The sequence below is a fragment of the Chaetodon trifascialis genome, chromosome 24, assembly GCF_039877785.1.
Source record: "Chaetodon trifascialis isolate fChaTrf1 chromosome 24, fChaTrf1.hap1, whole genome shotgun sequence".
Lineage (NCBI taxonomy): Eukaryota > Metazoa > Chordata > Actinopteri > Chaetodontiformes > Chaetodontidae > Chaetodon > Chaetodon trifascialis.
In genome coordinates, this window is record NC_092079.1 from 6,078,503 (window position 1) to 6,101,048 (window position 22,546).

The following is a 22,546-nucleotide window of genomic DNA, read 5'->3' on the forward strand; positions in this document are numbered from 1 at the left end:
GTTATGCTTGGCCGTATGTAATGTAAAAAAAAAGCACATTTCCAAGCGTGAAAACTAAAGCACAATTAAGAGATTGTTCAGGATTGTGCAACACTGGTGATGAAACACTCACTTTAATACTGATGCCTGCATATGACCAAGAAAAGCAAACAAACCATCAGCGAGAAAATTGGATAATTCGGTTATTTTTGGTCCGATTTACAGCGCGCAGATCCTATTTATATTTTCTCAGAAAACACAAATTTCCCAGTGAGTAAACTGGGTTGCACCATTGTCATATCGCAGCCAGTAATCTGAAATTGCCACAAATACAGACATTGCCCTGCATCCCGCAGGGCATTTCACAGCTGAAAATACAACGGTTTTCAAAAGCAAACGCGCACAAGCACATCAAGATCTTTCCGTCCACAGGGGGCGCCAAAATCAACATGAAAACAAGCTGACCACCGCCACACACGACTTTATAAAAGCTATCTGGGTGTCACTGTTTAAAAAATGAATGCGGAATATTTGCATCTGAACATAATTCAGAGGAGACATTATGGGATATAATTAGGATTTTTTAATTTTTTTTTTTTAAACAGCCCGAGTACACAAAGTGACTTTGCTTTTTACACCAAGTCAGTGTAGCTTCAATCCAAAAGAGCAGCTTTGACTACAGTTTAGATTCAGAACCATCACTTCATCTTACTGCTAGCATCTTTAAAAGGGTCCACATTTACACAAGTTGAGTTTTGTAGATTAAGGTCATGTGATTATTAATTATTTACTACTTTAATGGAAATTATGTTGTTCTTGTTGATGTTCATACTGCTTTTCCCGACCGGAGCGTTTGGAGGTCTTGGAATGTTATTTTCCAACAGACTTTTCTAGATGAGTGATGAAGCTTTGCCCTTTAAACATTCCTAATCGTAAAAGCATGATGTTTTTTTCTGACATTAGGCACGTTTCAAATGCTTCTCTGCATTCGCACTTAAATTACGCGAGTTCCAGCTCATTCATGCGGTGACTCAGTTTTGTTGTCTGATCCTTGTTTTCTCTTTGTTGCCAACAATGTGGTTTTCACACAAGCCTGTATTGATTTCAGTTAACGTACATCCAGTCCCAATATTTCTATTATGTAAATATGATCCCAAAAGGGGAAAATGAGTACTTTCGTGTTGATCAAGCTTTGGATTTTATGCAGCTCAAAACTCTTTAAATAGGCCAGAAGGCTATTGCTTTATTATTCTGTGTTTCTATATACATGCATTCATACGCTGTGTTCATTCCAATAAATATCTGCATTTGCAAATAAAATGACCTATGAGTGAAAATCTGATTAAAACCCGACATTTCTGGTCATTGGTAAGAGGAAAACAAGGTTTTAAAGGACCATCAGAAACAGGATGAGCAGAATTTTTATTTCCAACCAAATTTTAAAATAACATAAAAACTGAGTTCAAGACGCCGTTAGAAAGGGGATTTTTATTTCTTAGATATATGTGTGTGTTCTAGCTATGTACAATCACATAATGAAATTAAATGGTTACATGATTTGATCAAAACAATAGAAGGGATATACATGTGTGTAGAATATAATAAATGTCAGGGGAGGAGGGGGGTGTCAGCATCAGCACAATCTCGAAGGCGTTGGAACTGTTAGTTGCGTTGGTTAACAAATATTTCAGTCACAGGTTTTAAGCAGCTGTGTATCTTTTCCTTCTCCTTGTTCAGTGGAAATGAATCAATTTACACATGGAGAGAGTCTCTATGCGAACATCGACGTGGATTCAGTCATCGCAGAGAAGCAGGAGATACTTTTTGAGATCACTGAAGGCACAGCAGCAACAGGACGGAGTCTGGGGGTTAACCCATGATAAAAAGCTAAAAATCCTGCTGTTTGCTGTAACCTGATGCTCATGTGTCACCCACAGTGAAATGTGAAAGTCACATTTTTCATACAGTGGTTAATCTGACAGTAGATTAGAGTTTATATCATTATACTTTGTCACCATTAGAGAACATCACAAACTGTCCCGTACACTCAAAGTCAGTTTTACTCGAAAAATACTGCCAAGAGCAGTTTTACTTTATAGAAAAAATAAGAACAAACCCCTAACCCTAACAATTTTCTCTTCACTTAGAATCAAAGTCCTGTATTCTTACATCCTGGTTATAGAGAGGTGGCTCTTGTCTGTGACTTGGAGGGATTTTTTTTGTTTTTCTTTGTAAAAGGAGGAAACAATACGCCGGCGGCCGAGCAGACACAGCAGTGCTGACAGAGTTACGCCGACCGTCCGTCGTACCCTCGGTTCTGCCCAGGCACAAGCACACTGTCTGCATCCACGGGTTCAAGAGGAGCCGTCTTTGCTCTGTCGGATGTCCGCGACGCTCTCCGGAACCCTGGCCACCATGCCATCCAGAGACTTCGTCAGACAGATCTGGCAACCCAGACGAGATCTGCGGGGGGAAAAGGGGTACTCAGTCTTGCTTGTTTATAAAGGATTCCCTCAAGGAAATATGTGGCTCTTCAGCTGCTCAGGCTCTCTTGTGTTTGCTCTTTTGTCCCTCGCTGATTAACTGATCAACTCTGACAAATCTCATTACCTCAACAGGACTACCTCATTATCATCATCATCATCATCATCATCATCATGTCAGGCAGGGTGTGAGACCACTTTCTTAAACAAGGCCGACGTTGTCCATCTCATCTTTTTTATCAGCACGTTCCACAGAAAAAACTCAACTGTTAGTAATCAAAGCCTCATACTGTATGCAGATGGACTTTTCTTGTGACTGGGAAATGCTCAAAATTTCTAAGAAAATCTAATTAAAGTTGCTGATGATTCCACTGCTGGATAAACAAAGGCATATGCTGTAAATAGACATGTGTATGTGTGAGTGTGTGTGTGTCCTTACGTGTCAGTCAAGCCGTAGGCCAAGTCCAGCATGTCCAACTCCTCGTCTGTGACTCGTCCCAGGTTCTTGTAGACGTCCTCGTCAAAGATCAGATGGCATGTGGAGCACGCCAGGGTTCCCTCACACGCTCCTGAAGACACACACACACACTTTTATAACTTCATCCGACAGACGAAGATCAGCCCTGAACTGTGTGTGAGAGAAAATGTTTATGTTGGTCCACGTGTGTGTGTGTGTGTGTGTGTGTGTGTGTGTGTGCATGCGCGTGCGCGCACTTACGTACCAAAACCATCAAAGTCGAGGTCCTCATTAATGACGACATCCAGCAGCGAGTCTCCGGGTGACCCCTTCACCGTTATCTTCTCCCCGTCTCTGTTGATGAAGTGGACCGTCACCTTGTTGTCTGACCTGAAAAACAAACACACAGAGAACATAGCTTTTTCCCCCCATTTTAATTTTATTTACATGGAAAGATAGTGACAAGAACCAAAACCTGAAATATTTGTGTTAAATTGAGACATTCCCTTATGATGGCAGTCAGAAAAAACAGCTAAAATATTTGATAATTCCCTTAAATGACTCATTTTTACCTGCCAGGCTCTGCACAAAACGGTCTCACACTGCCCTCTAGTGGTCAGAGCTCATCACTACACTCAGTTCAAATGACCACAGTTGACAAAAAGCCTCAAAATCTCATTGTGGGAAACTCAGAACAGTGCAAACCACGTGAAATCGTCTCAGCTTTACAGTTTTTTTTTTTAATTAAAGCACAGTTTACAACCATTTTAAACCAGCTGTCTGTAGCTTAACTCAAACAAAGCTGAACACATTTACATCTACAGCATCCACCATCAAATGTTCATAGACATTAGGAAGACCACAGATACAGTGAGGGGCATTTCTCAGTTTCTTTGAGTTGCAATGGTTGGAGCTGACAATTCCTGACCGTATTCAGCATGTGAATGTTCCTGGTAATAAAAGTCGAGGATAAACATTCTTCATCTGATTAGCCTTGTCAGTCAAGTCACTGTTGAACAGCAGTGAACGTCTGGCTGGGAATGAAATGAAGACGGCAACTTTTTCAGCTTCATGAAGCAAACGAGGGCCCTGCAAGTTTAGCTTTGACCATCGATCACGAGACAGTGCTTGATAAACTTTGAGAAGAACATTTAACCAACTCCCATGAGGCCATGCGCTAGACAGTGAGTCTTGTTTTCCCACGACAGCCACTGACAAAGGCTAACTAACCACTGCTCAATGCCAATGCAATGACTGATGAATTTTTACAATAAAAAACTGAGGCCATCAGGTATTCACACACTGCCGTTCTTTTGTCTATATGCTCCATCACTTACTTCATCCAGTCCAGTATGTGCTTGGTTTTGATATTTTATTTGATATTCCCATTTTATTTTAAGACTTGGAAATAACTGCATGAAACTATGATTGGCAAAATGGATTTTTTGGGGAAAAAAAAGGACAGTTACAGGAGGGTCAGGGAAAGCCGTGTCTGCCTGACGTGAGGACACTGGTTTAAGGCCAGCCCGGCACACCAAACCTTCAACCTGAGCTGCATGCCAGCAACCATTATGCAACTGAACCAGCTGTTTGGCCCTGGGAAGCCCAGCCTTGATCAGAGCCTTGTATCTCAACAGAGATGGATCACTTTAGCCTTGTGGCCACGGAAGTTCAATCAGCCTCTTCTAAGATGATAAGACTAAAAAACTCTGCTGCTGTTTTGTGGCACACACCAGTTTTCAAACACTGAAATCAAACAATGTCAGACGCTCATGAAAAAAAATTAATACATATAAAGTTGTTTCAGTGTTTGACCACTTTTCCGGGATTTTTTTGGACAATAGATTGTTTATCACGGAAAAGCATTTCACACCAAACTACATTCACAAAAGTCTCACTTTAATGGTGCAAAACACACATTATAACTTTCAGACCACACTGTCTGTTTATATGGGCTTGGTACACAGGCTGAATCCAGCAGCAGTTTGCCTTGATTAAACCTCACGGTTTGCAGTGTTGGTCTAGTTAAATGCCCCCTCACCACCGGGTGATGACTCCAATGGAGGATCACCTGCGGGAATGAACGACTTCTGCCGTAACGTAAAGAAACGTGGTCTGCTTGGTTGCTCCCTCACAGGTGTCTCATTGGCGAGAGGATCAAACTGAAGGACAACAGAGTGCGCTGAAAGCCTTGGCTCGTGTTCGACCTGACACTGTGCCAGGCGTGTTCACACTAAAATGCCTGATTTCTGAATGGTGTTTGACGTGTGGCAGCGGTATGGAGAGTTGAGTTTTCAACTTTGCCCACCACTCGTACGATGTTACATACCTCAGAGACTGTGTAACGGTGGTGAAACTCCTCTGACCCGTTAGACAGGCACCCGAACTCACAGCCGCCGTCCTCCGCATATATTCTCTAAACTTGACGCGACCCAGTCTTCGTAATGCTGATACCAAAGCCATTTCAAGCAACGTTACAGGCGAGGACGTGAAGAAAAGCCGAGGAAGTAGCCGATCTGCTGGACACGCTGAGTTGCACAGCCCACTTTGGTGGAGCTCGTTACTTCTCTGCGGAGAGACCCAAAGACGTTTGACTTTGCCCACGGAGTTAGCTAGCGAGCTAGCTCGCTTGTTTTATCTGCAAGAAATCACTCAGTCACTGTCACTTTCATTGCGTAATGTCTAACAATTGCCAACTGCTCGACGACCAAAATGCACAATGGTTTAGTTGATTAGCTCGTGAAAATGGCAACAAAACACAAAATAAGCAGGTGTTACCGGCTGTAGTCACACTTCTCAGGCTGGTGGTCTAACAGCAGAAATGAAGGATCTTCAGTGTATTTCCTGGTAAGGAAAACAGTACGGAGTAGGCGTCATAAGACAACATCCTGTCATGACTTTAAAAATAAAAGCTTGAGCAACCGCCATGTTGAAACGTTTCGGGCTGCCGTTCATAAATTCAAATTACACCGATCAGGCATAATGTTATGACCACCTGCCGAATGTTGTGTTGGGCCCCTTTTTGCTGCCCGTCGAGGCATAGACTCCACTAGACCCCTGAAGGTGTGCTGTGGTATCTGGCACCAAGAGGTTAGCAGCAGATCCTTCAAGTCCTCTAAGTTGCCAGGTGGGTCCTCCATGGATCGGACATCCCACAGATGCTTGATTGGATTGAGATGTGGGGAATTTGGAGGCCAAATCAACACTCCTCAAACCACCCCTGAACCATTTTTGCTTTAAGTCAAGACACAATATTCTGTTGAAAGAGGCCACAGCCATCAGTGAATACTATTTCCATGAAAAGGTGTATATGGTATGCAACAATGCTTAGGTAGGTCAAAGTATCATCCACATGGGTGGCAGGACCCAAGGTTTCCCAGCAGAACATTGACCAAAGCATCACACTGCCTCTGCTGGCTTTCCTTCTTCCCATAATGCACCCTGGTGCCATGTATTCACAGGTAAGTGATCGACATGCACCCGGCCATCCATGTGATGTAAAAGAAAATGTGATTTATCAGACAAAGCCACCTCCTTCTGCAACAGTAGCTTGTCTGTTGGATCAGACCACATGGGCCAGCCTTCACTCCCCACGCGCATCAATGAGCCTTGGCCGCCCGTGACCCTGTTACCGGTTCACCACGGTTCCTTCTTTGGACCACTTTTGATAGATACTGACCACTGCAGACAGGGAACACGCCAAAGTGCTGCAGTTTTGGAGATGCTCTGACCCAGTTGTCTCCCAATCACAATTTGGCCATTGTCAAACTCAATCAAATCCCTACGCTTGCCCATTTTCCTGCTTCGAATACATCAGCTTTGAGGACAAAATGTTCATTTGTTGCCTAATATATCCCACTCACTAACACGTGCCATGAAAAAGTGATAATCAGTGTTATTCACTTCACCTGTCAGTGGTCATAATGTTTATGCCTGAACTGATATCCAATATAGTGTCTGGAGAACACAAGCTTTCATTGATTATCAAAGCTGTTTTCCTTTTGCTTTTATTTTGAAAGCTAAACCGCCCACATTCCCGTTTGGTGCCGTTAATTGTGAAGCAGCTTGATTCCTTTTGCAGAAAATGCTTGGTGCCTCTACACGTGCTTGCGTAAGGTTGAGAAGCGGCGAGTTTATGCTCGTTTTGAATTACCGCGTCCGCCGGCAGAGCGGGGTTAGAGCATTGAACGCCATGGAAATGTTCACTTAAGCCGTGTAACTGCCCCGCCGTGTACCCGAGATTTAAAACCAAGAAACTTCAAAGTGTTGCTCAATAAAGGTTAAAGCCCTTTATATTTTGAACCCTACAACCCTCTCTCTGCCAGAATGGTTTTAACAAAACACAAATCAAATGTCACAATACATTCAAGACACACCTTGCTTCAGCACTTTGACCGAGTCATAATAGGAACGTATTGAAAACTGTACGTGCAATGATGATTATATATGATAAGAGTTTCCATCATAACCAACCAGTTTTGCAAATCTCTATTTACATTGTACCAGAAGGCACCTCACCTCATCATTCATTACCTGTTTCGTAAAGAATGCATATGTCCTGATAACTGGAAATGTTACTGTCCATTAATATCTTATCAAAAATCAGAATCAGGGGCCGTGAATTCATGCTTACACCCCTGTCTTTACGTCTAGGTTACTAACAATTTAACTGGGACACACCTTGTTTAAAAGCACTTTGACCTCGTCATAATAGGAAGGTGTTGAACACTGTACGTGCAATGATGATGATAATATATGATAAGAGTTTCCATCATAACCAACCAGTTTTGCAAATCTCTATTGAAATTGTACCAGAAAGCACCTCTATACTTGCAACCTGACATCATTTATTTGTTTTTTGATCACATGGGAAGGCGCATACTGTCTCTCACTCTTCGTGTGTTTAGTACCCTTAAAAATTCCATTCACGCTGTTGTCATTGTGAATACATTTGTATTGTTTGTTATAGATAATATTTGGCCTTTTATTTGTTCAGTGTGGGCAGATTTTGAGTAATTTTAATTGATCAAACCAATCTGGCAAGACTTTGCGTGACTATCCTATAATGTTTCAATGTTTTGGTTGTTCTTCCACCCGTAGTATGTATGTTACAGCATAAACACCAGGTGGCGCCAGAGATCGCCTATTGGATCATTACCGGTTTCGTAAAGAATGCATATGTCCTGATATTTTATTAAAAATCAGAATCAGGGGCCGTGAATTCATGCTTACACCCCTGTCTTTAGGTCTAGGGTACTAACAAGGTGTATATACAGTATGTGTATGATAACAAGAGTTTTAATATTTAGCCCCTTTTATTGATTTCTTGCCATCTTGCATAACAATCAGTTAGAATACAGAACATATCCTAAAAGGGCTCACGTGCTGCTCTTTCGTTTAAAATACTGCATTGTAGTATTACAGATTCACGCATGCAACATGACAGTTTTTTGTTTTTTTTGTTTTTAATCTCTCGCGATAAATAGCACTTCTGTACTGCTCCACTAGGTAGCAATACAACATCAAAATAAACTGACGGAGCAGCACCACAGCCCAGCCCTTAGCAACCACATAGCTCCACATCGACAACGTAAAGTGATTCCACTGTCGCAAAGAGACCGAGCGTTCGGATGAGTATGAGAGGAAGCATGTTCTGTGATTTCCTCTTTTCTCATAAAAATATAGTATACATATGTAATATAAATAAAATACAACATTAAACAAGAAACATATACTGTATTAACGGCTGAATATCTTGACTCGTTTGGTAGTATTTTTGTGCCAGGTGCTGCAGTAAATTATTGATCCGGTTTATTGATCTGGCTTGCCTGCGAAATCAAATGTACTTATATTATATTATATATTATATTCTATATAGAAAACGGTTTAATGTTTCACATAAGTATTGGAATCTAAGTATGATTTCTTAGAACAATGAAACTATCTTCCTTCGTTTCAACTTTGGCTTACAAAAGGAACATATTCGTTTATATCAAAATCAAGTCCACAAAAAGTGATTTTCTGGTGCAATCGTTGCAAACAACTTCATATATCATCATCAACAACTTTGAGGTCAGGGTATATTGACCTTTTCCCTTAAACCAACAACACTGGTATTGACAAGGATGCAACATATAGTATCAAGCACAGTATACTTTGGGTTAGAGTCAGATTAGATTTTAGATTTTGGGTAGGTACCTTTTGAGAAAATAGAAAAAAAACACACTCAAATTTCTGTCACTGATGTATCTATGCAGTCATTGTGTTTTCAGGCTGTCTTATTTTGAAATGAATCCTTCGGTACCTTGACGGGAAGTTGTTGTTGGTTACACGCGTCGCATTATTGTCGGTAGCTTGACAAATTTACAACAACTCTGGAGACGGCGTCAGTGACAGTTGGGCTTTTCCTCACACAGGTGAGTGGTTTACAATTTGTCGACGGTTTTACTCGATTTTAACAGGTAGTGCTTCGTTACTTTTTGTCATATATGACGCTTCTGTAGGCGAACAGACAGGGGAGGACGAGGCGTTTCTGTCACACGAGGAGGAGGAGGAGAAAGAGAGGCTGAAAAATAGAAATGGGCTTCTTTTTTGACAGCTAGCTTTCAGCTAGCTTCGTCAGGTATGATCGACTGATACGCTAACGTTTGCCGAGTACAGCCGAAGACGTTGTGGAGCTGTTTCTGGACGAGCGAGACTGCCTGCCGCTTATTAGCGGAGCACACAACAGAAACAGGCATTACTAATGGTGTGTGCTTTGTCGTGTTGTTAAACCACCATCGCCTCAGTCCGTCCGCGCTTTAGAGCCAGCGGGGCAGCTCACAGTACACACAGGCAGTAACGGTAGTGGAGGTATTTTGTGGTCGCTTGCAGCTTCGCCATTTGTTTGACAAAAACATCTGCCTGCGTGATATGTAATTGTCTATGTTGTGATTGATAGCGCTGCTGGGAACACCTTCTGCTTCTCCGAGAAGAGCTGAAGGAGTGTAGGCTCAGGCCCAGCTGCACCGAGACCTTTCTGGGACTGCACAGCTTTCCTCCGCCATGGAATAATTTTCGGAAAGTTTCTGCCACAACAACGACCGCCACCGTCCATTTCTGCATCTTTGAAGGAGCACCTTTGCACCTTGCCAGAGTTGGGACAGTCGCGATGTCGAGCTTTGAAGGCCAGCAGCAGAGGTTTGGCTCATGACTGAAAACCATGAGGCAGCCAGGGAAGTGACCCCGCTGGACGCTACAGCCTGAGGGTGCCCCTCACTGGCACCATGGCATCCAAGGAGAGACTCTACGAGGTCTGGATGCTCTACTGCACGAAGGTGAGGAGATGAATTCGTGAGCACACACACACACACACACACACACACACACACACGCACACACACACACACACACACACACACACACTCACACACACTCACACACACACACACACGTTCCCTCAGCCAGAGAAATGTTATGAGGTAACGGACGGTGTGATGACATTTCCTCCCTGGTGAAGAGCTTGTCCTTTCTTGGCATTTGGAAGTGTCCTTGCCTGTTTTCATAGCAGACTGAGCGTAAGTGCAGTGGCAGACTCTGCTTACTAGTACTGTAGGTCAAATCCGTATGTGATTTCAAAGCCTGTGTTGACAGGCGTTTTTAAACCATTGCCATTGTTTTGTTTTTTTTCGCCAATGTGTAACATCTTTATATACCACATATTGAACTTTTAAGGATGCAAAAGCCTCTGAAACAGCACATAAAACATTATAAGACTCTAAAACATCCCAGTTAAATCCAGACCAATAAAATTGCTGGCATATCCTGAAGGATTTATTGGTGAGGGACACATTAGGCTTAGAAATGAGTGATTAATCTTCAGAGAACCAGTGTAACTTAATGTCAGTTTCTCTGTAGCTGTGGTCGGGGAGGAACCTCCGTCTCAGTGGTGCTGAATAAATAATATCTGATATTTACAGAAAAATTTCTCTCCTATTCCCATTAAGTGTACATATGATGTCCAATGATAACATATATGTAACACTAGCAGGGATGCTATGTGGCGAACAGTGCAGTGCATGTAGGATGCTGCTTTGTTTTTACAGAAGAGATGAATGGATGACACTCTAGTAGAAACAGCACCCCTTGAGTCAGCTGTTGGCTAGACTTAATTCGCTTGGCGATGAAGCATGTGCACGCCCTGGCGTCCAATCAAAACGGCCTGCCTGAGCCGCTCCTCACGTGAGCATGGCTGCAGTTGCACACTAACTTCCCATAGTAATCCCCCACATCCACACACACACACACATAGACTTCCCAACCCTCTCTGAGGTATTTACCCCATTAAAGAAAGGCTGTTTTGTGCATTTTTAGGAAACGACATTGAATCGTCCCCAGCCTTAGAAGTATGGAAGCTTGAATGCTGACACAAACACAACATCTCATGCCAATGGTGTGGGTGTTTGGGGTTTATGACAGAAGTATTCAGACACACTGCTACCCACACACACTTGTCACAGTCACTTGTGAAAATGCCAGCATTTGCTGCAAGCGTACACATTGCGTTTGTTCTAGCTGGAGTGTATATTTGCATTGACTAAGCATTACGGAGGGGGGGTCATTTCATTTTATCCTGGCTGTGAGCCAGGGTCCGCTGGGCCAATATTTCTCCCTGCATGAGGCAAAAGAGCCGCTGAGAGAGAAGCATTTAAGTATATATGTGTGTAGCGGTCTGTGTCAGCCATGAGCAGCTGAAATGTCAGGTATGGCCGGTGGGGTGGCTCTGCACTATGTGTGTGCTTGTGTGTGAGGGTTGCCAGGATATGTTGGCTGCAAGGAGAACCTGCAGTCACGTGGCCTAAATCAGATGAGGAACGTTGGTGTGAGACGCCTGTGTCCCACCGAAGGGTTAATTGTTTCACAACCATTCTTTCCAGCCTCTTGTTCTCTCAACCCAGCACAATTTTCTTGTCTTACCTTGCATCTCCAGGCCAAATAGTACCACAGTATTGCCACTTTTTAAGGCCTGTTAAGCATAAAAAGACCAAGCATTCGGTATATAAACTAGGTTATGCACAGTAATTCGTTGCCTACAAAGCTTTTGTTTTATTGTTGTGCTCATCATACTGTAGCTCCCTCATGTCATCAGTTTGTTTAATGATTGACAACACAGTGGAGACATCACCACCTTTAGAGCCAGAGGTTAGCATTTGCACTGCTCTCTGAGGAGAAGTGAGTCAGATGTGTATTGTTGACATCACAAGCGAGTACAGTATAAGCAGCCGGTGGCCACATTGAGAGAACCGGCTCAACCTGCTCTGTCAGCTGGACATCAGCTGTCTTCTTGTCTCTGTATGTCATTATTATTCACCTGATTGTCAAGCGCTCCCCCGTGCTCCAAATTAATGTCTGAGAATTTTGACATGTGACATTGTAATAATAGAGTCAGGCTACGTTTCAAGCCCGCAGTAGCAGCTGTTCACATATTGACAATGTCACAAATTGTTGGGTGAGACAGCTGTGGCGTCAAAGTCAGTGTGGAGGAGTGTGTTGGACGTGGTGTATTGATGGGGACTGATGCCGCATTGGGATTGCATGGGGGAAATGTTGCAAGTGTTGTGCATTGAAAGCAGGCTCAGGGGAGTCACGAAAGGCATGGTCTTGATCATTGCATTTGTGAATATACATCTATGTGGTCAAAAAATGCTGAGTGTGCATTTAAAGACAGGCACAGCCTACCGTTGCACCATCATACTGTAGATGCATATTATTTTTGCATACGCCACCACCTTCTAGAATACATTGCTTAAAATATGTTAGTCTCCTTTAAAAATGGTGAAATCATCACACACTTTGAACAGTCCCTCAGGTGTCTGCACACCACAGGGGTTCATAAAGAGTGCAAGTGAGGATTAGATATTACACACTACACGATATTGACAGTTGTCATGAGAAACACCAGCAGTTGTAGAGGTTGACATCCAGCTCGCTTGATTTCGTTGTAGGGGGCCGGGAGGTCACAGAGATGCTGAGACTGTTACGTAACCTGGGATCCTCTTAGCTACCTGTCATTGGTTTGTGCCACAGTGTTGTCTCCGAGCACACGGAGCCTCTGGTTGCCACTGATGTACAGTAGCGACAACACAGCACTGCAGTGGCTCTCCTCTCCAGTATGTTATCCAGAAGGACTTGTCAGAGAACGTGGAGGGTTTAGCAGCCTTCTGAATAATGCCAGTTACTCTCTGAAAGCCTCTGTCTACTGCAGAAAAGCCCTTTTAATTCGCAACCACAGGGAACGTGCTTCAACAGCCAGGGGCATCATTTCACCCTTCAGTGGCTTTAAAGCCGAGTCCGGTATCTTAATTCTAGAGCAGAAATCCTCACTCCCTTTTAATTGTTCACAAACTCGGGGATTTCTGGTTAACATTCACAGGACCGTCCTCCTGTCTCATGTCACCCCACCCTGCCTGCCATGCCTGGTGACACACTTTTGACTGGATATTTGCATAAACCCCTGCACTTATTGGAGGCAGGATATAGCGAGGGGATTGTGGAGAGAGAGGTGAAAACAGAGTCGGGGGAAAGAGAGAAATGAGGAGGGAAATGAAAGCCAACAGTCGAGCTGGAGACGATGGAGGAGGAGAAAGTGCCGTGGTTTCACATATTTGCTCAAGTAGATTACTCAGGTCTTTTTCCGGCTTTGCTGCTTGTTTGCTTGTTGCACTCTAATCTCCGTTGTGACACACACACACACACACACACACACACACACACACACACACACACACACACACACACACACACACACACACACACACAGCATGCCACACACAGTCATACAAGCTACCTCTCTCAGGCTTTGGTTTATATGCTGGTATGCAAAGTTTGTTCCCTCAGGCTAGCTGTCTTTCTCACTGCAGCTTATTTCATTCTGTGTTCTGCTCTTGCTTCTCATTTTTCCTGTGTGCTATGAATATCTCTGCAATAACAGTGATGTCAGTCACTGATGTGCCTCATGTGGTTTTAACCCCTCCCACCAGCCTCTTTAAATACACCCATGGCGGTGACGTCACGTCGGAGTCGCCACCGACTGATAGGTAGTGATGTTGGGCTGTGACGGTGCAGAAGCACAATGACCACAGCCGTCTCTTTAAACCCACGGGGAGGAGACCTTTAAACATTGTGGTTCCAGTGACTCCATGCCACTTCCACCAAACCAGGTCACCCACCCAAACTAAGCAAGCAGCCACCCGACTGGCCTGCTGACCACGCCTGTCTGGAGAGTGTAGCTGCACTGCATAACAGCAAATAGCAACTGATAACAGATGAAGTAATTGAATTATTTTTTTATCAGTGTCCTTTTAAACTAGTTGAAAATACAATCCCAGCTGTTGCTGTTGAGTTGCCACAGAAAATAATGGCATATTTAGCCTCAGGGTTTTTGTATTATGTTCGTCATGATTTTATTATTAGAGTGATAATCCTTGTGTTTAAAACTTGGTTGGCCTCAGTATTATGTGGTTTGTGAAGCAGTCGACTTTGTGCAGTTCGCGTTGTTTTTATTGGTGGCTAATTTGTCTTTTTAGCTGTTCATTTTATTTTGCTCCACGGGCTTAAAGGTTCACTTGGGAGTTTTCTTGCACACAAACGCTCTGTTTAGACATAGCGTTTCTCACCAAAATGCATTGTGCGTACCCTTGAGGTCTAACAAACATGTTAGCTAAAAGCTAACTGCAAATATAAAAGCTTGATTAAGGTCAAATCACTTAATGATTAACGAGTGATTTAGGCTAAATGAACATTTATCTATGTGTTAATGGTGTTTTTAAATTTCCTGCAATACGCATCTGATGAAATTGTTAACATTTAGCAATTTTCTGACTTAAATGGTTGTGTCACATTTTCCACCTGCTCAAGGGGACATTATCTTATTATCAGTTGCTATGAAGCATCCTGAAATGATATCAGATCGCATTGCAGAGCCTGATCTGCAACCCCACGTCAACACATATCTCATGTTTTTCAGAGCATGGTGTCTCTCATGTCAAAATGAACCAAACATCAATCAGCACTTTCACTGTGGCCATATTCCACTCCCGCCGTTCTCGTCCCTCTGTGGGTCAATGGATGTCTCAATTTCGAGAATGAAGCACATTGATCTGTGTAGCAGCTGACCTTGTTAGCTTTGCAGAGGTCATCTTAAAGAGATCATTGAATGTGATGGAGTAGCTTGGCAGAGGGCCTAATAAGATGATGGTTTTACATTGGAGAGGCATGTGATCCTCTCATGGGAATTGTTTTTGTACACACTGGGTCACAAGACGGTTGTTAGAGCTGGGACAAGGTGACTGTTGTTGAGTTAGGATTCCTACTTGTACATCTACATCATTATACTGTATGTGTGCCAGGCCGGTGATGAAGGCACAGGATAAACAGAGCCATGTAGAGCAGGGTGTGTCCCTGCCTGCCACAGTCCGAACCCTCAATGGGCATCTGTGCTCCCAAGCTGCTGCCTAAAAGAGGACATTCTTTCAGACACACACACACACACACACACACACAGTCGTTCAGTCACTGCCACTAGAAAGCTCAGTCACTTGAGAGTGACTTCTAATTTTCAGACCGTAACACGCACATCCACGTCAAGACAATGCTGTATTTACGTCTTAAGTTAAAGAACGGCTTTAGCCGTCAGCACAAATGAATTTTCCTCAGTGTAGTCAGAAAGTCATGCAGCTGAGGTAACACAGGAAAAAGAACGACACAGGCGACATGCCGTGTTCTCCCAACAGAACATATTATTCACACGTGGCTGTTGCAGACTCCGTTCATATGTCTCTCTCCCTCTTTTCTTCTCTCTCTCTCTCTCTCTCTCTCTCTCTCTCTCTCTCTCTCTCTCTCTCTCTCTCTCTCTCTCTCTCTCTCTCTCTCTCTCTCTCTCTCTCTCTCTCTCTCTCTCTCTCTCTCTCTCACACACACACACACACACAGAGGCCAGCGTTGCAGGATTGTTCTGATGACTTCATAGGGATTGCAGAGAGCTGGCTTCCTGCTTCGTTCTGGCTGATTCCCACTCTGACACGCAGACAGAAGCAGTCAGCCTCTCAGCCCCTCTCCCACTCTTTAGCCAGATGGCACTGCTATCCTGAGAAAACCCCATTTTTTTCCAGTTGTGTTGAGTTTTTTTCTTTGGTGTCAAGCTCTAATCTGCAAATTCTTCCATATTAGAGTAATTCTTATTAGGAAGTTCTATAAATTAGTGTGTGAATTGTCCGTAGCATCCTGTTTTCATGCGTTTCATCTGTCAGTCTATCTGTTTTTCTGAAATTGCCGTCATTGGGACATTTTCAGGCGTATGCCGTTTGCAGTGCCCAGGTGGGGATAGCTTCATAGCAACAATGATCTCAGCCTCAGGATTAGGGGTTGACCGATACCGATTATTAGTCATAAAGGAGACCATCTTTGGCCTTCCAGGCCTATAATCATTCAACCCCGACTCAGTAAGTGCTAATGATTTTATAACACCCTGACTTTCCACCGAGCCCCATAAACAGGTACAAGTTTCCAATTATTCAACACTTAATATCTTGGCAGGATACCTCTACATTATCCTCCAAATGAATGGCCTCCAGACCTGAGCTGGTCTAACCTTTCTACCAAATGCACAATATAGTGTGTTATGGTAATCTGGCCTGATTACCTCTTCAGCCCTCCTTGACCTAGATTGCTCACTCACCGTCCAGATGGCCCAAAATCTCTATGACAGGATCTGCTGGGAGTCCTGAACGAGTGATTACTCTTGGATGATGAATTAATGATGCTTTCTGTTTTGGCTCATCCAGTGGGTTCTGCACCGTACTTGTTTGTCATTTCGAGCTGAAAGGATCAGTAATTATTCTCTGACAACTGTTTGGATTATACATTAATTGTTGTAGTCTTTTTACAAGTAATATTGACAATTCTTGGGTTTTGGGCTGTTGGTTATTTGAATATGTCAATTTCAGCTCTTGGACTCGATGATATGAACCGTTTGCTAATTTCTGACATCGTTAGTTGCAGCCCTACAGCGGTAACAGCTCCACCTCTGCTACAAATGTAATTTCTTCAGCCATCAATTATGATCAGCATGAGAGAGATCCGTAATAACATTATAGCATGATTTGCTTTCAGCTGTTCATTCTCTGTGTCCTCAGGTCATATCCATCGGTAGTGACGGTTTGAGTAGATAGATTAAGATTTAATGATAATCATAGAATGTGCAACATAATTTCAGGACAGACAACAACTTCAAGTCCATTTGTATTGAAAGCCATGGCAAAGCTTCCTGCAGAAGGAGAAATATGAAGCGTCTTGCATTGTCTCTTTCGATTTCTGCTGGCAAAACATTTCCTTCTTCACCTCAGGAAAGGTGCATTTACTGGCACGCTCTTGTCTCCACAAGTGTTAAGCATAGATGTGATTCATATCTGCGGTCACTACAAGTTCTCCCAATAATGATGGGAATAAAAACTGCCACTAATCTACACCACTTGTATTTTTTATTTGGATATACAATGGCAAATGCTCCCAGCAGTAACATGTGACAGGTAATGAGTATTATGAGACTCTTCAGTCAAGCATGGTCCCAGCTCTTGCTGTCGAAGCAGTTTTGCCGTGTGGTCCCCTGTGTTTGGTCTTTGGTGTTTGTTCCTGTGGGCTGAGGGGATTTTAAGCCAAGCCAAGCCAGCCTTCCTCTGCGGCTGACGCTGCCATCCCATCCTTCTCTCGGCATTGTTCCAGGAATTTAGGAAATGTCGATCAGCCGGCTGTGACAGACTCCCCCTCAGAATGCAGCCTGGCCTGTTATCTTCCCGACAGGTGCATGTTTTAGCTTCCCCACCCTAAAAAGATAAGACACACACACCACCTGAGACATTCCTGCCCTCATGTATTTGACATGCCTTGGTTGCGGCTTCATAAACTACTATAAACCATTTTTATGCTGTGTACAATATACACTGCAGGTTGTGTCTTGTGTCAAACAGGAAGTACAAATGTCTGATTTAATGGACTTTTTCAAAGTGTATGTAAAGTAAGCAAGTCCTCAAGGAAATGCAAACATTTGAAAGGGTGTGTCAGTTCTTTCGTGTCCATTGTCATGATCATGAGAAGACAAAAGAGTTTGTCTTCCTATTGTTGTCTGGCAATAAAAGTCACACACTTACACGCAGTACATGTATATAAATCGCAGACGAGGCCTGTCAGCTGCCAGCAATATACGCATTTTAACCAAATGGCTTTTGACAGCAAAGGCCACTAACTATATTCTCCTGTTTCTTTCCATCTTTATTCACCTCCCTTCCTCTTTTTTTCTCTTTCTTTTCATTCCTCAGAGGGATCCAGACTACTTGAAGTTATGGCTGGAAATTTTCATCAGCTCCTATGAGCGATGCCTGGACGTGGACTTCGAAAAGCCACCTTCAAGGTAACTTTTGGCAAACTGCCATCAAAATTACTTGAAGTCCAATTTTGACCTTCTTCTGTTTGTCTTTAGTGAACTGGAAATTACAATTTCAGCACGTCAGATTGTGTTACAATGCATTTCTGCTAATATGTGGATATTTTTTGTAGTTGAACAACTACAGAAGTACCCCCTGGGGTACATGTACCCTGTGTTGGTAATCACTGCCCTACACCACCCCACTGTGGCATCTTATTTCTGCTATTTAGTGCTGCACAATTACACTGACTTCCATATTCCATTTGAAAAAACACCAATGCAGTTTTCTGCATTAGGTCATCATGAGTGAGATCAGAACCTTCTCTTCTTGTGTGCGTCATCCACAGCGTGCCACCACGCTGTGCCGCTCTCCACAGCACAAACACCCAAAATAGCACGGCCACACCAGATGCTTTTGTGCAGAGCGGTCCCACTTTCTTGCAGGTGATGCTCTGATTGGTGCTGACATGTGAACATGTGATGCAGGTAAATGTGAGAGGCCCTCCGTGCTCGAACGCACATCTAAGAGCCAGCACTTGAAAGCATGCAGAAATAGGTGAAGTTTGTCGTTACGCCGGCGATGCTGCTGGCGGTGATCACATGAACATCAGATGAAGCCCCAGGAAGTCAGGCACATTTTAGAATGGATTTATGTGAAAATGGTTAATGGTAAACTCTCCCTCTCCTTGCCATATTCTTTTTCCCTACTCCTCCTGACTCATTTTCTCCCAGTTTTTCCTGGACTCCTTCCTTCATCCTCTTCCCTTCGCTGTCTCTTTGCCTTTTGTCTGTCTTCTCTCAGTTTTCTTTCCTTCCCTCTCCTTCCCTTCCTCTGCAGCTGCCACATTCACATCTGTCCTGTCTGCTTTCCCAGCAACGTTTATTGTGTTGCTTTATCTTCTCTCTCTCTCTCATTCTCTCTCTCTCTCTTAGCGGCAGTGCAGCACACATGTTGTTTTTATGAGGAATTAATGCCTGAATGAATCAGGCATGTGTGTATGATTGAGTGAATGCAGAACAGGGTCCTTGAAGTTGCCCTTGTGTATACTGTGGTGACACCTCCATGATAAATGCTGCATTTGAAGTGTCCATATAAGTGTCTATCTGCACTGTACCAAGTTGCCATTAACTCCCTAATTCTGGTATAAAAGCAAATTTTCCTCATGCCCTCTTTATCTCCAGGCCAGAGGAAGTTCCCCCAGTGTTGACGCTCCTCCCAGACAACATCCTGCAAGTTTTGCGCCATCAGCTGCTGCAGTGCGTCCAGAAAGCCTCTGACGGCCTGGAGCCTGAGCAGCAAAACCTGGCTCTGCTGCTGCTCAAGTTCCTCATCATCATCTGCAGGTGTGGACAGTAAACACACACAAATAGCATCGCTGAAGATTGTGAGCTATGAATTTGTCGTTTTTCACAGATTGTGTTGTGCTGTAGCAAAGCGTGTAGGCTTTGGGAACATTACTTTCTTGACTAGTTCCAACTGTTTTATTGATGGGCCAATGGTTGACTTGTTCCCTGTGTGTGTGTGTCTGTGATTGGATGTTTCTGAAAGGAACCTGTCCAACGTGGAGGAGATTGGCACATGCTCTTACATCAATCACATCATCACCATGACAACGCTCTATATTCAGCAGGTCTGACACCTCCCTTGTTTCTTGAACCGCATCAGCAACAAGGCACAAAATCTCCCGTTGGAGTAATCAGATAGTAGTTGCATGCTTTACTCATTATGGAGGAACACAAACGAGGAAGTGACACCTGTGTCGTTCTGCTATTTGGCAACAGAAAAAGCAATCTGTTCAGGCACACTGAAGTTGAAATGTGAATCACCTCGTTATACATTGAGTTATCTGAATTAGACACATGATAGCAGGTGTGAAGTGGGTCTGTGTGTGTTTGTGTGTGTGGTGTTACAGCTGAAGAGCAAGACCAAGGAGAAGGAGATGGCAGACCAGAGCCAGGCGGAGGAGTTTGTCCGTCACGCGCTGGCTTTCTGCGAGAGCCTCTATGACCCGTACCACAACTGGAGGCATCGAACCTGCGGGTAACAACACCCAGCGGCTAGCTTGATGTTGATTTAACATGAATAAGCTAACTTTAATCAGCTGTCAAATTGGACTAATGTGAATGTGTCATGTGAACTTATCTCCAGGGAGCAGCTGGGTACAGCAGAGAGGAGCAGACAGAAGTACAAGGCAGCTCCGCTCACTGTTGAGTTTGTTCCTTTCTTCTACCGTAAGTTTTTCAGTCTGCTTCTCAGTCCCACTCTCTGCAGCGCAGCGTTAGTTTAATTGTGGAGAAAACTTTGAACTACTGTATTAAAATATTTACACTGAGGCATAAACCTCGACTGTGCGTGGTCCTTTCAGTTAGCCTGACTCTAAAAAGCAGTCACCTCAGCTGTCAGCTCTGTGTGGGTTGTGTGTAACTTGTTTGCACACACTTGTGCATGTAGCAACATTACAGTGCTTCCTGTGCGTGGCCCATACTTTGCATCTCCTGCTTCAGTGGCCAATTTGGGTGTGGATGAGGCAGCAATCTTCTGCATCATAAAAACTCCGGCTTGTGATCACAGAACGTAATTCGCTGCTCTTTTCCTCCACCATCTTTTATCCTGAGAGCTCCCATGCCGTCACTCTCTCTCTCCCGCTGGCTCCTCTTCTGTCCTCTCCGGGTCCAGATGAATCCACTCTTTGTGCCTGCATCTCGTTTGCCAGGCGCTGAGATGAGCAGATAGTGAATGGTGTCTGTCAAGCCACTTAAGCCGCGCTGGCGGCCATTTTGAACAAATACTCCCTTCTGTCCCATGTCCTGTCTGTGGCTGCTGTGGTTTGGCACCAAAGCTAACACCCAAAGCCCAAGCTGACAGACTGTGTGTGTGTGTGTGTGTGTGTGCGCGTGCGTGCGTGCGTGCGTGCGTGTTAAATGTACTAAAAGATATTTGTGGGAATACTGTGGGCAGACTTTTGATAAAGACAAAAGTTCAGTTATTTTTTCCATGTGTATTTGATAGTATTATCATCACTGTGATCCAGTGATAGTACGATGAAATTCAGTTGTAGCATGAATGGAATAAAAGGAACAGACATCACGGAGCCAAGATGTCACACTCCTTCTCCCCAGTCGGACATGTTGACAGATGAGTTAATGGATGACTGGGACCACCATGACCCAGAGGTTACTGACAGGGCTGCCACATGCCTCTGTCTTATCTGTTTCGCAGATTTCATATAGCTTCCTTGTGCGAGTGTGTGTGTGTCATTGTTTTTTTCCCAGATAAAATGACAGGAACTTCAACGGTTCCCTGTGAGCTACAGTTTCGACTGACTGTGTTGTATTTGCATAGCACACATCATTTCTACTGATCAGACTAATGAACTGTGTGTTTGTGTGTGTGTGTTTGTCAATGTGTGTTTATGGGCGTGTGCCCTCGTTCCAGAGTGTTTCCAGGAGAGCGAGCACCTGAAGGAGAGTCTGAAATGCTGCCTGCTGCATCTGTTTGGAGCCATAGTAGCTGGAGATCAGGTAAGTGTCTGAATGGCGATGGAGCTGTTTGGAGATTGTTTCAAGATGGCAGCACATATGTTAATTCCCATGAAAACGGCTCAACTGAGCTAGCCGGCATGAGGAGTCACAGATGGAGTTTGAGGGTTAAGAAGGTTTTCTTGCCTTTAAATGAAAGAGTTTGTAAAATATACTAATGAGAGTGGTATTGGTCTTCTCATCTGTGTGCAAGAAAGCAAATAAGCCTCTCTCTTCTACCTCTCTCCATCCCTCCCTGTCTGGCAGAGGAACGCTCTGCTTGCTATCTCTCCAGCCACCATGGAGGTGTTGATGCGGGTGCTGGCTGACTGCTCCATGGGTAGCTGCTCTTCAAACGAGGGCGAGGACTGGGACAGCGAGGCCCCCGACCGTAAGGCGCTGCTGACTCTGGGCTGCCTGCGAGAGGTGGTGCAGCGCCTCCTGGCCTCGAGCTCTGACCAGCGGCAAGTGGAGATCGCCTCTGTGCTGGAAAACTACTTCAAGCTGCTCAACTCGGACCCTGCGGCTGTGGTCGCCGCCCGGCAGCAGCAGCAAACCAAGGGCCGAGTGCCAACACTGGGCCGGCACTGGGAGAGCCGATTTGTGGCGCTGCAAGTGCACATGCTAGGTGGGGTGTTCACTAGCAATGAA

At 44.1% G+C, this 22,546-nt stretch overlaps 2 protein-coding genes across 5 annotated transcripts in view; one reads left to right on the forward strand and one right to left on the reverse strand.

The window, feature by feature from the left end:
• Nucleotides 1-1,382: 1,382 nt before the first annotated feature.
• Nucleotides 1,383-5,768, reverse strand: LOC139327812 (adrenodoxin-like). Its single transcript, XM_070957813.1, has 5 exons — nt 5,698-5,768; nt 5,249-5,487; nt 3,185-3,309; nt 2,902-3,031; nt 1,383-2,442 (listed from the first exon to the last, which is right to left on the reverse strand). Exons 2-5 carry the CDS (start codon nt 5,380-5,382, stop codon nt 2,334-2,336), a joined length of 498 nt encoding a protein of 165 aa, XP_070813914.1. The 5' UTR covers nt 5,383-5,487; nt 5,698-5,768; the 3' UTR covers nt 1,383-2,333.
• Nucleotides 5,769-9,275: 3,507 nt separating this feature from the next.
• The window catches only part of nbeal1 (neurobeachin-like 1), a 40,360-nt gene continuing 27,089 nt past the window's right edge, over nt 9,276-22,546 (forward strand). For all 4 annotated transcript variants that reach the window (XM_070994069.1, XM_070994071.1, XM_070994068.1 and 1 more), the window contains exons 1-9: nt 9,276-9,335; nt 9,860-10,235; nt 18,270-18,361; nt 19,559-19,720; nt 19,926-20,007; nt 20,290-20,417; nt 20,526-20,608; nt 21,813-21,898; nt 22,163-22,523. In XM_070994069.1, coding sequence (XP_070850170.1) covers nt 10,185-10,235; nt 18,270-18,361; nt 19,559-19,720; nt 19,926-20,007; nt 20,290-20,417; nt 20,526-20,608; nt 21,813-21,898; nt 22,163-22,523 — 1,045 coding nt within the window. In that variant the 5' untranslated portion in view covers nt 9,276-9,335; nt 9,860-10,184. The remainder of the gene's footprint in view (nt 9,336-9,859; nt 10,236-18,269; nt 18,362-19,558; nt 19,721-19,925; nt 20,008-20,289; nt 20,418-20,525; nt 20,609-21,812; nt 21,899-22,162; nt 22,524-22,546) is intronic.